The sequence below is a fragment of the Chelonoidis abingdonii genome, chromosome 9 (genome assembly GCF_003597395.2).
Source record: "Chelonoidis abingdonii isolate Lonesome George chromosome 9, CheloAbing_2.0, whole genome shotgun sequence".
NCBI lineage: Eukaryota > Metazoa > Chordata > Testudines > Testudinidae > Chelonoidis > Chelonoidis abingdonii.
Window position 1 is genome coordinate 63,959,553 of NC_133777.1, and position 14,885 is coordinate 63,974,437.

Here is a 14,885-nt window from a genome sequence, read left to right on the forward strand (position 1 = left end):
CTGCTTCCAAGAGCCACATGGAGCAACAATACGCGCGGAGCAGAGCAAACCCCCGACCCCACTCCCTGACTGGAGCGCTGGAGTGGAGCAAGCCCCAGACCATGCTCCCCAGCGGGTGCTCGAGGGCCAGATTAAAATGTCTTAAGGGCTGGATGCAGCCCCCGGGCTGTGGTTTGCCCACCACTGGTCTAGAATGACTTGGTCCGGTCTCAGCATAGGGGGCTGGACTTGATGATCTCTTGAGGTCCCTTCCAGTTCTACTTTTTGATGATTTTGTAAGTCCTCAAAATAGGCAGCTTCTCTACTTGATCATTATTCACAACTGAAACTGTTTCATTACACATGGCTGAAAACTCTTATCTGTTTCTGTGATTGTCATATTCTTCTTTTAATATTCAGTACTGGATAAATCTTGCTCTTGACAAAGCTATGGAAGCGCAGTGAACTGCTTGGTGTATTCCTTGCAAAAGGATACCAGCCAGAGAGAGATGTTGCAGATCTCGCTTTGCTATTCTCCTAGTGGCATAAAACAAGTTTGTCCTAGGTATAGAATGATGTACTTTGTTTGACCATTTGTGTACAGACTGACTAACCTGTGAGGAAAGGGCTAAATAAGAAGGCTTCTGATTGTTTGGCCTTTATCAAGACATTCATTTTGAGGGCTCCCTTTCTTTGCAATACATATGCATAAAAACTGGAACTTTGTTGCTGAACCGCTGGTGCTTATTAAACTAAAAATTAAATAAAAAATTAAAGGATATTTTTATGACAGTTGCTACTGACCCATTGAACTGATAACAGGCATCTTTTGATAAAAAGGGTCTTGGGTGCTATTCTATAGATGTACAATGAAAGATTCTTCTGCACTTAGCCACATTTTCTGTGCGAAATGTTGCTCTGCATGTAGAACTCCTGTTAATGGACTTTCACATATCTGATTTCTGGAAGGTCAAAAACTGGTTTCAGACCGGTTCTTGAAGCTAATCCTGATAAAGGGTGTGAAAAATCCCCTTTACAGTGCTCTATACATGTCTGCTTACTGTTTCAGGATATTTCCTGACTGATGCAGCAAACCTCTGATCAGTCAAACCCTGAGCTCCAACTCTGCCTCGAGTGGATGAATGAAGTCCATTTGTCATTGTCAAGAGTGACCAGCATCCACAGCTTGAGCCAACTGCTGTTCTCATTTACACAAGTGTAGCCCTATTGAAGTCAATGGGAGAGCACTCATGTACTTGAGAGCAGCATTTGGCCCATTGTCTTGAAAGAGGAACGATGAGGGTTGTGTGGGATTTGGAAGAAATTCTCTCTCCTGCTGGGGCCTCTTTTGGAGGAACAACCCACAATCTTACCCTTTAAGATAGAAGGTGCTATGGCAGGGGTAGGCAACCTATGGCACAGGTGCCGAAGGCGGCCCGCAAGCTGATTTTCAGCGGCACTCACACTGCCTGGGTACTGGCCACCGGTCTGGGGGGCTCTGCATTTTAATTTAATTTTAAATGAAGTTTCTTAAACATTTTAAAAACCTTATTTACTTTACATACAACAATACTTTAATTATATATTAGGCTTATAGAAAGAGACCTTTTAAAAAGGTTAAAATATATTACCGGCACACAAAACCTTAAATTACAGTGAATAAATGAAGACTCGGCACAGCAATTCTGAAAGATTGCTGACCCCTGTGCTATGGTAATGTATGTAATAAATAATAATAATTGAAATAGGAGGATATGTTTTCATTGCAACAGCTGAGGAGGAAGGAGAACTACTCCCCACAAGCCGGGAGAGGTGAGAAAGCTTTCCCTCAGGGTTGGGGAATGCTGTGCTCCACCTGTTCCCTCTTCCCTTAGCTCCTGGGTGTCGGGCTCCATCCTTTTCAGTCATGATTGGGCATTAATGGTGTGAGGTGAAGACACTTATGGAGCTGCTGTGGCTATGACTCTGGGAATAGAGACCTTGGAAACCTACTGCAGTTGTCTCAAATGCTATCTATTTCTTGTTACCTTTAGAATTTAATATAATCAATAAAATGTTATCTAACCTAATCATTCTTTGATCTTATCTGTTTAATATACCAGAAAGAAAAACATTGTAGAGGGAAAAATTGTTTCAAAACTTCTCATGCTATAGACAGTATATTGATAAACTGGCTATATCCTCATTACCTTTAGAGGAATTTAGTAATTGCTATAGATGTGTATAGATAGATACAGTTGATACATTTCTCAGTGTTTCTCATACTTTACATGAACATTAGTAGTAGTCACTAAAATGTTTTTGGATGACAGATAAATTAGAACTGTTATAATAGCTGATGATTCTTCTTGAGGGGCCCAACTCTGCCAAAACAAAACAATCCCCACCCCAAACCAACCCCAACCATATCACGCAATCCTGCAGGCATGGAGCACTCAGGACTTGCACAGTGTGAGAAGCAGAACAGAATTCTGTTTGAATTGGATGCTTTAAAAAAAGTAATGACAGTTTCTGCATGCAACATCTCATCAACTGAAGACAGCACTTGTCTATATACTTGAAACTTATTTATCAGTTTTGAATCGTGACCAGAACCTGGTCCTGCTTTGCAGCAGAACAAGTGATCACGTAGAGCAGCAATGCATTAAGAGCAACAAAATGTTTAGTTCAGAGTATGTGTGACAGCACCTAGGAGGGGTGGACATTTCTCAGAATGTGACTAAAACAGCAGAAACCTTAGATCTCTCAGACCACTACTGATCTGTTGTTAGTTATCCTGACACTTGTCTACGTTTCTTCTTGGCATGAAAAACATCTCCAATGAGGGCTGTCTTTCATTCGGGTGCATGGATAAGTCATTGCTTTTCTGGATGTTCTTAAGGCCTCTTCCTTTCGGTGTCTGTACTCTATACCGTCTCAGAAGAGTCACCAGGATTGCCTTCATCATTACCATGGCAATAAACTTTCCAACACAGCCACGAGGGCCAAATCCAAATGGTTGAAAGTAGCGAGAAGGAACCTGTGTGAAACAATGAGAAAGGTCCATTGAGGGCACGTAGAACAATTTCCATCATTAAATTATGAAGAATATCATTGAAATCTCTAAGCATTTTATGGGGAACCTTTAGACAGACTCTTTTTGGATTAAATCTTTTTTTCACATGCAGACTTCCTGGCCTTAATATCATTTTGTTTGTTTTTATCCTTTTCTTTGAAAAAATTATCAAATAAAAAAAACTTGTGGAAATAACATTTAAAATTGCAATCTCATTCTGTGACCTCAGGAACTGCAAAAGTGATGCAGCCAAATTCTGCCCATAAATGAGGGTCAGTAGATCCCATTGACTACAGTGGTCTTGCACGGGTGTGAATGAGGGCAAGAGCTGGTCTAGGAATCTGGAAATGTGTGTCTGGATTCCAGTGATGATATCTCAGTTAACTTATTGATTGGTGTGGGTTGCTGTTCATTTAGATTAGAACAATGTGTGTTATGTGGCAAACAGAATGCATCAAGTCAGATTGTTTTGCTCACGTTACATTAGTTATGAATCCCAAGAAAATGAGTCTGCTTTAAATACTTGGTCAAAGGGGAATATTTTTAGCAACAAAATGAGCTTAGAAAGCAATCAAGAAATCCACCGAGAGAAATGGCTAGAATGGAATTAATGGGTAAAATTGATGAAATAGTCTAGAGCGAATAATTAACTTGATAAATTTAGCCACTTTTTCTCTTTGTGAATTTTCTACAATGATTAATTCTTGGACTGCAGATTGTGCGCAAAGTTCATTGTTGGTAGTTGACTATCAACATGAAAATATTCGCCTTGTTGGTTAGTTTTGGCTGGTTGGATAGAGTACATAATACTATTTATTCTCTGACTGGATGAATATAAATCATAGGATCTCTTTTCTGGTTCAGTTCAACATTAATTTATGGAAATTTCCTCTTATATTTTCTTAATTGTTTCTGCAAAGATCCCCACCAGTAAACGTTTCCTAAAACATTCACTAAAAATTAGTACAAAATGGGTTTCAAAATGAATTCTTCTGTTCACTTTTTTATTTGAATATTATGTGTGGATGTTTTTGGAGGTATTTGCCAAGAGTTAATAAAAGGTTTGAATAGGTAACAAAACAGTACACACACACACACACACACACACACACGCGCGCGCACACACAGAGTTGAGTATATAACAGGTGCTACTAAAACTGTGGGAAACATAATACTAATATTAATGTTTGCATAGTGGGAAAACCCACAAAACCAGCGCACGGAGGTTTGCTCTATATCATCAAGATGGGGATGTACCTGTTGTAGGAGAAGAGTGTATCAGGCCCTCCAAGGTTGCATGGCTTTGGGGCCTGCTACCTCTTGAAGTTAAGGAAATCAAGACTTGCATCAAACCATTAAAGCCTGATAATACTAAGTGCCTCCTGAGAAGTGCTAAATTGATCTTAAAATTTCATAGTCCATGTCCTTTGCCGCTGAATGCATTGCAGTGTCTTCCGCTTACTTCCAGTTAATTTGATTAAAAATTGAGGAACCAGATAATTTGTGTTATAAGTAATACAACCCTCACTTCTATTTTGAGATACTTTTACCACTTGAAACAGCTCTTTATTGGATAATCTAATTTCTAACTATGGAAAACAGCCATTTAACTAATGACAAACCAAAATTCTGAATAGGAGAAAAAGAAAAGCCCAAAGAAGTCCCCTTAATAGTAAAAGATGATTGCAAATAAATTTTGCTGTTCATATACTGCAGCTGACATTGGGCCCAATCCTGCAACATGCTGAGGAGTCTAGCCCTGATGGTACTACTTGTGTGCTTAATCTTAAACCTGTACTGAGGCACTTGCTGGAATGGTGCTGTATTGCTCAGCATCATGCATGACTGAGCCCCTCATAATCATTATAATATGCTATGGAAACTGATGTACATCCAGGTGCTTACATCGACAACGAGAAATTCACCTGTGAAAAGGACTAGATCCAAATAAGAGGAAGACCCATTTTAATTAGAAATAATACTCTATCCCCTATCAGAAAGAAGACAGGAAACTTACATTCTTCTCAAAATTTTCGAGAGTAAACTCATTAGGCTTTGGGAAGAATTCAAGCTTATGCATACGTCCAATGTTCAGAATGATGTTTGTCCCCCTTTTCACAGGATAGCCATCAATTACATCATCCTGTAAAGCCTTGCGCATGACCAAATCCACAACTGGCTGGTATCTCATACTCTCATTAATAAAATTCTCCACAACCTTTAAGTTCGACATGTCATTGCTCTGTATGTCTCTGTCACCTTGAGGAATAAAGCAGACAAAAGAAGTTGATTTTGCTATTGTAATTTTATCTGATTGCTATTTGAAATGTTGCAGTTGATGCGAGAATGGTTTTGAAAATCCCACCATTCAGTAAAAATGCTGTTTCCTTTCAGGATTCATGGTGACAAGGAGTCTATGGGTTCTTGTGGCTTTGTGTAGCCTCATATTACAGAAGTCAGCCATACTGTTTACCCACATGGACACTAAGTGACTAATCAAATGATCTGCCCCAAATCCAAATCGCCTCGTTCCCACACAGTCTGGCTCTAATCCTGCTGCCGTTGATGATAATAGCAAAAAACTGCTTCAGTTCAGTGGAGCAGGATCAGGGCCTTGTATGAAACTGATTTAACATGCCATAGTTTCTTAAGCTGAAGGCCCAGATTCACTGACATGTGGCACAGGCTGTGTGTGTAAATTACACCTCCAGTGCACCAGTAAGGCCCTTTCCTGAAAGATGAGGATACATACACAAAGAAGGCAATTGGCATTTCCACTGCCTTTCTTTCTTAGGGGTTGCACTAGTGGGAGAGGGCAGGAAAACAGGGCTAAGACCTGAAAGTTTCTCTACACAATATGACAACAATCACTATAGAGGTGTGATTTCGAAAGCGCACTAACATGTTGAGCACTAATTGGTCCGTGTAGACCTTGCTAGGTCATTCTAGAAGTTCCCTAGTGGATTTTAATGTAGTACTAGTTCAAGATTTTCAAACTATGAAATATTGCTGCACCATGTAGGTGAACCCTGGTTCAACTCCTGTTGGAGTCAATGGAAAGGCATTCATTCGTTTAAATAGAAATTGGATCAGGACTTTAATTCCCACCAGGAACCAGGAGTTCCACAGGCGGTACAATACCCACTTTTGGGCCATCCACTCTTAGATTGATCTACTGATCTCTCTATCTACCTTACAGTGATGAGGACCAAATAAGTGTAGTGTATGAGATCCTTTCAGACACCTGCAGGATCCCTGCTATGGCTGGTCAGAAAAAAGTTCCCAAAACTATGATGAATTGGGAAATTGTGATTAAAACAAAATTGAAACCTTTCATGGTGATGAGTTGATTAAAACGAAACTCCACTGGAAACCAGGCAGGATTCCAAGGGAAGCCTATGTACCAGGGGTTTCAAAACATGCCTGCCAGGCAGGTTTCCATCTGAAAACTTCCTGGTTTCCTGCCAGCTCACCTATCTGGCTCTTTGAGAATCTGGGCTTCTGATGGGGAGCTGGGAGCCTGGAATCCTTGGTTCCCAGTATTTCAACTTCTTGACAGCCCAAACTCCTCGGGTGCTCTGCACTGGAGCAGGCCACCTGACAGACTGTCTCAGAGTGGGGTCTCCCTGTACAGATGAGCAGAAAACATTTCATGGAACATTTTTAAATTTTTGGGTTTCATTCTGAATTGTAATAAAACCAGACTTGGAAATCTCAACCTCCTCAAAATGGAAGTATCCTTCTCCGCCCAGCTGTACGTGTACTCCCTCAGTGCAGGGGACAGTGAATCTCGCCCAAATTGTACAACTATCCTATACTAAAACATTTATTTTTTTAAAAAGTTAGCTAACCGTTGAACCTATTTGTCATCTTTGCACTGTTTCACTATAGTTCTCTATCCTCTTCAGTGAACTTTAATGGAATGGTTTGAAAACAGTCATGGAATTTTTTGGAATCCTGGCAATTACTGGAACTGTTTGAAAGCTAAGCATTTGGAGAAGTAAATTTTCGGTCACTTGTTCAAGGGAAACAAATACTTCTGAAAGTTTCTCTGCTGTCTTAAGTTTCTCTGCTGTCTTCTGCTCTCCCAAATGAGAGTGCCTTCAAAATTACAGGTCTTTTTGAAAAACGGGACCCTAAGGCAACAGAGTTAGATCTTAATTTGAGAGGAAAACTCTGTATTAGTAAAAGAAGAAGAATTAATGAAAACTTACCATCTTGCCAAGGTACACAACACTGACTGGGGAAATCACTGGTGTGTATGAGATTATAGGAGACAATTTACTTTAGAAAACTCAGCAGTCTGATACATTGTGGCACATGTAGGTTTTGCTGAGGCATTTTGTAGTTGATAGATATGAGGCTGCCTTTTGGCATTAAATTATAGCTGACTGCTTCTAGGAAGCCAAGTATAGTTGTGAAAAGAGGCCTTTCAGCTACATATTAATGAGAACTGTTGTTACTCTTGTATGGCCCATGGGATTCAACACTTAGATATCAATGTGCTGACTTAACATACAAGTGCAGAGTTTGCTGGATTCACCTGGGTTACAAGGCTTGTGGCCAATTAGAAAGACAGACACATCCACATACAGAAAGAGAAGACAGATGCAGCTTGCTAGCTGGAGGGGTAAACAGTGACAGGTGACGTTTAGCTAAAGCTCTGGGACAACATTGAAAATATTCTTAAGATAGTTTTTCACAAGTGTTACTTACTTCAGATATGAAACTTGATTTAAAAGCAATGTAATGAACCAAAATAAAGGATAGGGATAACGGTGGAGGAGAGTGAATGTAATGAATATCTACATTGTTGTTCAGGCTGGGAAGAGAAATTAAAGAAAGGGAAGACTAAAATATTAACATAATTTGTGGGTCTGCCATTCATTAGCACTCACAGAGGTGACCAGAAAATGGACCAGAGTTTTAAAAATCCTCATCATTCTCTTCAGCCATTTAACCATTTTTGTTGCTTTTGTTTCAACTTACTCCAGTTGATCTAAAACTTTCTACTAATGAGGTGCTCAAAGTCAGGAAAGCACTTAAGCACATGTTTGAATTCATATGTATTCAGGAAGTATTTAGGCACATGCTTAAATCCCATTAACTTCTTTGGGATTTAAGTATAGGCCTGAAGTTAAGAGCTTGCTAAAGTGGTCTCTGATGAGGGATGCTTCCCAGAATGGGGGCCTCATTTCAGTATTAGAAATGTGGCTTCACCTATCTTAGAGAGGTACTTTCACAAGGCAGGTGATTTATCCTTTGGAGTGTCCATATAATATATCTTAATTACAGTGCATATCCAAAATAAAATAAAAGATTAAGCTTACCACTAATAGATCAACTTGCAAATTCTGACTCTCGTTCTTCCAAATGCTTTTTTGATTACTTGAAAGGTTTAACTACTATGCAGAAAATATTCACATGATAGATTTCTTAATTTCAAATTTTCCAGAGAGAATGTAGTATTTTTAAACAGCTTTTACCTGTGCATACTATGTATACAGGGATAATATGATGTGAATAGTTGTTAGCTCAGCTTACCTGAAGAGATCATACCTAATTTCATAGTTCAGTATCGGTGGCTAAAAAGCACCATGAACCAGCTGTGCTCTCAGTTACCCCAGTGTAAATCCAGAATAATTGCATTGAGGTCAGTGAAGTAACTGCAGGTTTATAGTGGTGTAAGTGAGGGCTGAATTTGGCCCTATCATTCTAGCAGATTGCCTCTGGTACTCATTTATTATTTCCTTAGTAGTTTATCTTTTATCATTTTTTCCACTCAGTTTTGAATGCTACTTCAGAAGTCCTTTTTTGCAATATTATGCAGCAAGATAATTATTGCACCCACTTTACAGTAAATAAACTTTAGATTTTTCTCCCTGAAAATGATTAGATCACTACTCAAGCATAATTATTTTCCAACATCATTGTCTTTGTAGATAGCCCTTACCTATAACAGCTTGGATTTCCTTCATCATATCTTCTTCCACTTTAGGGTGCTCTGCAATCAGTACTAGCATGAAGAAGAGAGTCACAGACAGTGTGTCAGGTGCAGCTATCATCATCTCCAACACACACTGGTTCACATTCTCACCAGTCAGATCTCCACGGCTCTACAAAATTTAAGGAGGCAGATATTGAATACTGAACTTGAGCTCCAGCAAAGATTCTTATGTCAACAGGAAGGGGAGAATGTGGAATATGTAGACTCACTTGAAACAACTGGTTCAAGTCCTAGCAAAGTTTACTCAGTCCGTATGGTACTGGGAGAAAGAAGTAATATCCACTTCATGTGTGTCTCAGATGAAGCACTGAAAACCAATGTCCTGCCTGGTGTATATGATCCTATAACACTTTTAAGAAAAGTAAGGGTTTGTGCTTAATCCAAATTCCTCCTCCACTCACTGTGCTGGAGAATACTGTGCACCATTCACTTGCTATGCTCCATTAGGGTGTACTTGGTTGGCAGACATTCTGCATAGATATGATTTCTGAAGCACTTGGGATTCTTTGGAGTAAAAGGTGTTTATATAAATGGAAAATATATGGGCCAAAGAGAGGCTGGAGGAGATGTGGGCATGAGCTTGAGAGCTTTGGGCATGTGGATATAACCTGAAAAGGTTCAGACAAGCAACCAAACATTTGGATGCAACTATTCAAAGCCTGGAACCTTGTTGAGGTGCTCCAAACACTAATTAATTTGTATTAGTTTTAAATGACATTACTTTCTGCTATATAGATTAAGTCAAATTCTGTTACAAATCCCATTTTGTTCTTGGTAACGAGCATTTTGGATAAATTCATATTTTGTTCATATTCTCAATACCTGTGCAAAAATCAGTTGTGATGCAAAGTCCATGTGCTCTTCCAATTTTTCAACAGTGGAAAGTCTCTGTCGTTTCTGTTCTATTAAGATTTCAATTGCTTCTTTCAAATCCTTGCTGAAAACAGATAGAACCCATTATATCTATAAACGTCTGTGATATTTTAGTGCTTAGTAATGCAGGATGGGAAATGTAAGACTATATTGGACAAGAAATGTAACAATAAAACAGACAACCAAAAACATTCAGATAATTCTGTAGTGAAGCAGTAAAACAAGGCAGATTGCCTCTAGAGGAGTGAAAAGTGACTGCTGTTCTTATAGTGAAGCTATATGAGCATACATTTGCCTTGCCAGACCAGATTGGTCCATCAAGTAAGGTAAAACGTCTCTAGCAGTGTCCAATACAGGCTGATCTAGAGGAAGGTGGGCAAACCCACAGAACAGGTAGCCTACTGTAAAATGCTGTACATGAGAGAGGAAAAAAATTCATGACCATAATTAGACGATGAAAATGTGGCAAGGAATTTCACAACTTGACTATACACTGAATGAAGTAGTAGTGCCTTTTATTTGTTCTACATTTATTGCTCACTCCTTTCAACTGAACTCTTGTATTCTTTCTATGGGATTGCATAAAGGAGATAAAGAAGCTCTGCTGTTCGTATGAGTGACTAAGAGCATGTCTACACTTGCCATTTAAAGCAGGAAAAGTCCCTTTTTTGTGCAAAAACCGTGGTAGCGTCTACACTTGCCAAAGACTTTGCAGTGAAACTCAGAAGTTTCACCACCTCCACGAGAGGCGTACAGCTCTTACTGGTGATGCTTTTATGGTGATGTGCAAGTGGAGACACACGTTCTTACTGTTTACACAGCTTTTAGCCTCTGCAGGATATCCCACAGTGCCTAGGTGACTACTCTGGTCAGGAGCTCTGCAACCAGGTAAACAGACATCCATCTGTCTCCCTGTAAAGTCCCAGGAACTTTGAAACTCCCCTTTCTGTTTTCTTGGGAAATGCTCACTTATCTGGCCAGGTGAGTGCCTGCTCCACGGAGCAAATGATCCACTGCTTGGAGCAATGCTGAGCTACTGAAGCTGATCAGTGTTTGGGGACAGGAGGCTGTTCAGGGATTCAGGATGCCCCAGGATTACCCTCCCCCCTTCCCACAAGACCTATCGTCAAAATGGAGAGAGCTGCACGGTGGGATAGTTGCCTTCAGTGTGCTGCTCTCATTGGAGATGGAAGTGCTGCAAATCTAACTTCCACAGGTGTCAGAGAGAGTGTTAAGTGAGTACCCAAACCAGTGCTTTTCTTTCACTGGTTCACTATCACCATTGAAACTAACAGCGCAAAAACTCTGCAAGTGTAGACATAGCCCTAATCTTATGCTCAAATAAATTTGTTAGTCTGCCACAAGTACTCCTGTTCTTTTTGTCGTTTAGGAAGTTACTATTGACATTTCCCAAAGGTGGATTTCTTCTAAGGCTGAACCATATTGTTTTAATCATTAGGCCATGATAACACATTTGGAATATAGGGACTGATGCTGGTTAGGGTTAGACAGTTACAAGAAATGGTCCATATTTGGTAGAGTTAGTCAAAATTTCCCAAATTTAAATTTTAAACAATAGTTTTTCAAAATTTAGTGGATTTTTTCCTGGTAAAAGACAGCAATGTTTTCATGGAATTTACTTTGGGGGTTTTAACTGGCTGTATAATTGGTTGGAATTCTTAGATTTTTGAAAAATTTTGAAATATTTAGGATATGCCCAGTAAAAATGATGATGCAAAATCATGACTTTCTATTGTGAGTGGGTGTGTCTTACTGGCACTATATTTGAGGTTTTCCAGTGTGCGATTTGACTGTCCTCTTTGTGACAGGGGAATCCCCAAAAAGGCACACTTATTTTATGTATAGTGATAGAGCCATTTTAACAACAACCATTGTAGAGGGATTAAAATTTCTGTAGTCAATACAATGTGTGTGGAAATACTGAATGTGGGAAGTCCTGAAAACCCCTGGGCTTCCCTTCCAGTTGAATCAGAAACCTATGGAAAACCATGGTATGCTACGGTTGTCTAATTCAGTTCACTTTAGGTTTAGGAGTCTGTCACATTCATAGTAGGAAGTAGTGGCCACTAAAAATTTATCAATTGCCTATCGTTGCCATCTAGTAGTATCTAAGTCACCACAGTTATCTCCATAAGACATATTCAGTAAAGCTTTGGTATCATACATACCGTTGTGTAGTGACTAATGTTGGTATTTTAGAAATTGACTGGAGACAGGATTTCACTTTCTATGTGAATTTTGCCATTGACTTCTCTGGGGACAGAATTTCCACCAGGGTAGATAGCCTTCCTTCCTTTAAATCCCCTAAGTCCTTGTGACACAATAGTATGAAAAAATACTTATTACACATGCTTTATAGTGAGTATTTTATCAGACTGTCAAGGACATCAGTCCAAGTAAGGATGAAGTGCTGCAAGTTTGTTTTATAATCAGTTATCTTTCAGCAGAGGAAAACAAAGGAGACCATGAAAACTCAGTGGAAAAGGTTTTGGTTGTTTTTTGTGTTTGTTGACTTCAAAAAGAAAGATGGCAAAATTAATGTGTTCCTATTTAAGGGAAAAGATCCATCAGAGATGACAACTAGCATGATAAATGCTAAGTTTAAATCTAAAATGAAGAATTTTGGCAAAGATATAAGCACCAACAAGCAGGATTATACTGACTCACTAACTTAACATTCACTATATTGCCATGACTATAAAAAGGACTTGCTGACTCAAAGAATTGCCAGCCTTCTAGGTTACTGTTGGAGCCCTGGTTGCTTAGGTAGTAAGTGAAAGTAGATACCATAAGATGGCATGTCATTACCTGTGTGAAGTGAACTGATGATGTTGAGTTTTACACCTGAGTTAGCACTAATGTGTGTCTCAGCAGAGAAACCAAGACTAAATTGAATTAAACTGAATGGTTCCTCTCATTCATTTTTAAAAACAGAGAAAACTGACAAGTAAGAGTGACCCTAGGAAGGAATGATCTATGGTATTCGGGTGATTTGTAAAACCATTGATACTTACGCTGACTTTTCATATTTCTTGTACAGCCAAGAAATTTTAAAGAAGATGTCAGGTTTCAGCAAAAGTGCTTGCCAAGCATCAAAGTAGTTCTGAATTTTAAGCACAATGGCATTTTCTGAAAATTAAAAATAAACAAACAGCAATGTAAAATGTAAACTTCAATAGCTAGTTCACATAAATGTCACCCAAAACTTCACAATAAAGGCCTGCTCCTGCTGAAGTCAATGGGATTCTGATCAGGCCTTAAAAGTAGGGTTTCAATATCATATTTCTCTTTTATTGGCATGGCATTGTCATTACTGACATTCAAATACTTTGTTTTAATATGTGATAAATAGCAGCATGAAATATTTTTAGAATCCTGTGCAGAGTATGCAGTTCTTTGTCAAAAAAAGGCCCTTCAGCTGAAAGGAGACTGCAATGTGATAACCAATGCCAGGTCATCTCCCACACAAGTGGAGTGATGGTGCGTGGAAGAATACAAATGAGTGGAAAACTTGCAGGTGAAAGTTTAGCTCAGTGGAAAGTTTATTCTGATTCTTAAGTGCATATAATCTTGGGATAGGTGCCGCTATATACATGGAAATCTTGTTTTGCAGATTTCATAACTTTTTGTCTGCCAACAAACATTCTGCAGCTGGCAATTTGGTACTTCTTCTATTGTAGGCATGCTGCAAACATAAAGAGTGGATTACTTTGTTGACTATATTGTGATTGCTAGGAATACTGGAAAACTAGCCAAATTGTCAAGATGCAGATGTTACTTCTCGATACAGGGGTCATGTCAGGATTAAAAACTGAATACAGGTATTTAAACACCATTTTAAGCTCTTGCTTGTGATTAGAATTAATTGCAATCAAATCTGACAGTGTTATTAAAAACTGAATATTAGAGCCAGACCCTGATGTACTTACTCAGGCAAAACTCCCCGTTCATGGCAATGGGAAATTTTGCATGAATATGCACCTTAAAAGTGGACCCATTATGATATAAGAATTGTATCTGTACCATCCAAAGGGATCCCTAGAAAGAGTGTGTTAGAAGTGTCCAGTGTGATCTGTCTCATAAAATTCAGCGCATTGATGTTTCCCAGTCCAGCAGTCACATTCGCCAATCTGTCCAGATGGTCTTTTGTTGATTCAACACAAATTGCTATCATACGCACGAGACCTGGACCAGACAAAGCTGAAATGTATATATAAAATAGTCAGAAGATTGTTTAACTTTCATGTTATCTGTATTATTCACCCAGTGGCAATAAAGTTGTAACAGATGATGTTACCAAAATAATTGGAATACAGTATTTTCATAATTTTTAGCTTTGTAACCTATCCTCTGATTTTTAAAAAAATCCCACTTTGGACATATTGATTAAAATAGCAAAATGTAAAATCAAAGCAAATATATGTTTCCATTCCCCGGCCATTACTATTATAATAGTTAACACAGTGGTGAGGCTTAATTAAGCTGGAATTTTCAATCCCTGGTGCCTTTGTTAGGTACCTGGATCCATATTTATGCACCTGAGTAAATTACCAGATTTAGAAAGGAGCTGGGCAACAATTCACATTGACTTCAGTAGCTGTGGTGGTCAGCACCTGTCATGATTTAGTAAAACAACTTGGAATATCCGAGTATGAAAGATGCTACATAAACCAAATTCTATTCAATTCTTCTCCATTTTCTAATTTTAACAAAGCTCTAGTAATAACGTTTACCTCATCATCTGCCCACTTTCTATAAAATTCCAGTAGACTTTCATCTAGTCTATACTGGTTTCTAAAGGTATCTTCTGATTTTTGCCAGGATGGTTGTTTTCACATGGACTATAGGTTGTCTACAGAGCACTTGCTGGTGGTCTGTAGAAAGCTAGCCAGCCACATGGTGGCTTGTCTATCTTACTACTAGATGCTATATTGTATTAAAAGAACATAA

General features: G+C 38.9%; 1 protein-coding gene across 1 annotated transcript in view; it reads right to left on the reverse strand.

The window, feature by feature from the left end:
• Nucleotides 1-2,059: 2,059 nt before the first annotated feature.
• Nucleotides 2,060-14,885, reverse strand: part of CYP19A1 (cytochrome P450 family 19 subfamily A member 1) — a 44,215-nt gene continuing 31,389 nt past the window's right edge. Inside the window, exons 5-10 of the mRNA XM_032778644.1 lie at nucleotides 13,959-14,135; nucleotides 12,950-13,064; nucleotides 9,864-9,978; nucleotides 8,988-9,150; nucleotides 5,052-5,293; nucleotides 2,060-2,998 (exon numbers count right to left, since the gene is read on the reverse strand). Of these exons, the coding sequence (XP_032634535.1) occupies nucleotides 2,747-2,998; nucleotides 5,052-5,293; nucleotides 8,988-9,150; nucleotides 9,864-9,978; nucleotides 12,950-13,064; nucleotides 13,959-14,135 (1,064 nt within the window). The 3' untranslated portion in view covers nucleotides 2,060-2,746. The remainder of the gene's footprint in view (nucleotides 2,999-5,051; nucleotides 5,294-8,987; nucleotides 9,151-9,863; nucleotides 9,979-12,949; nucleotides 13,065-13,958; nucleotides 14,136-14,885) is intronic.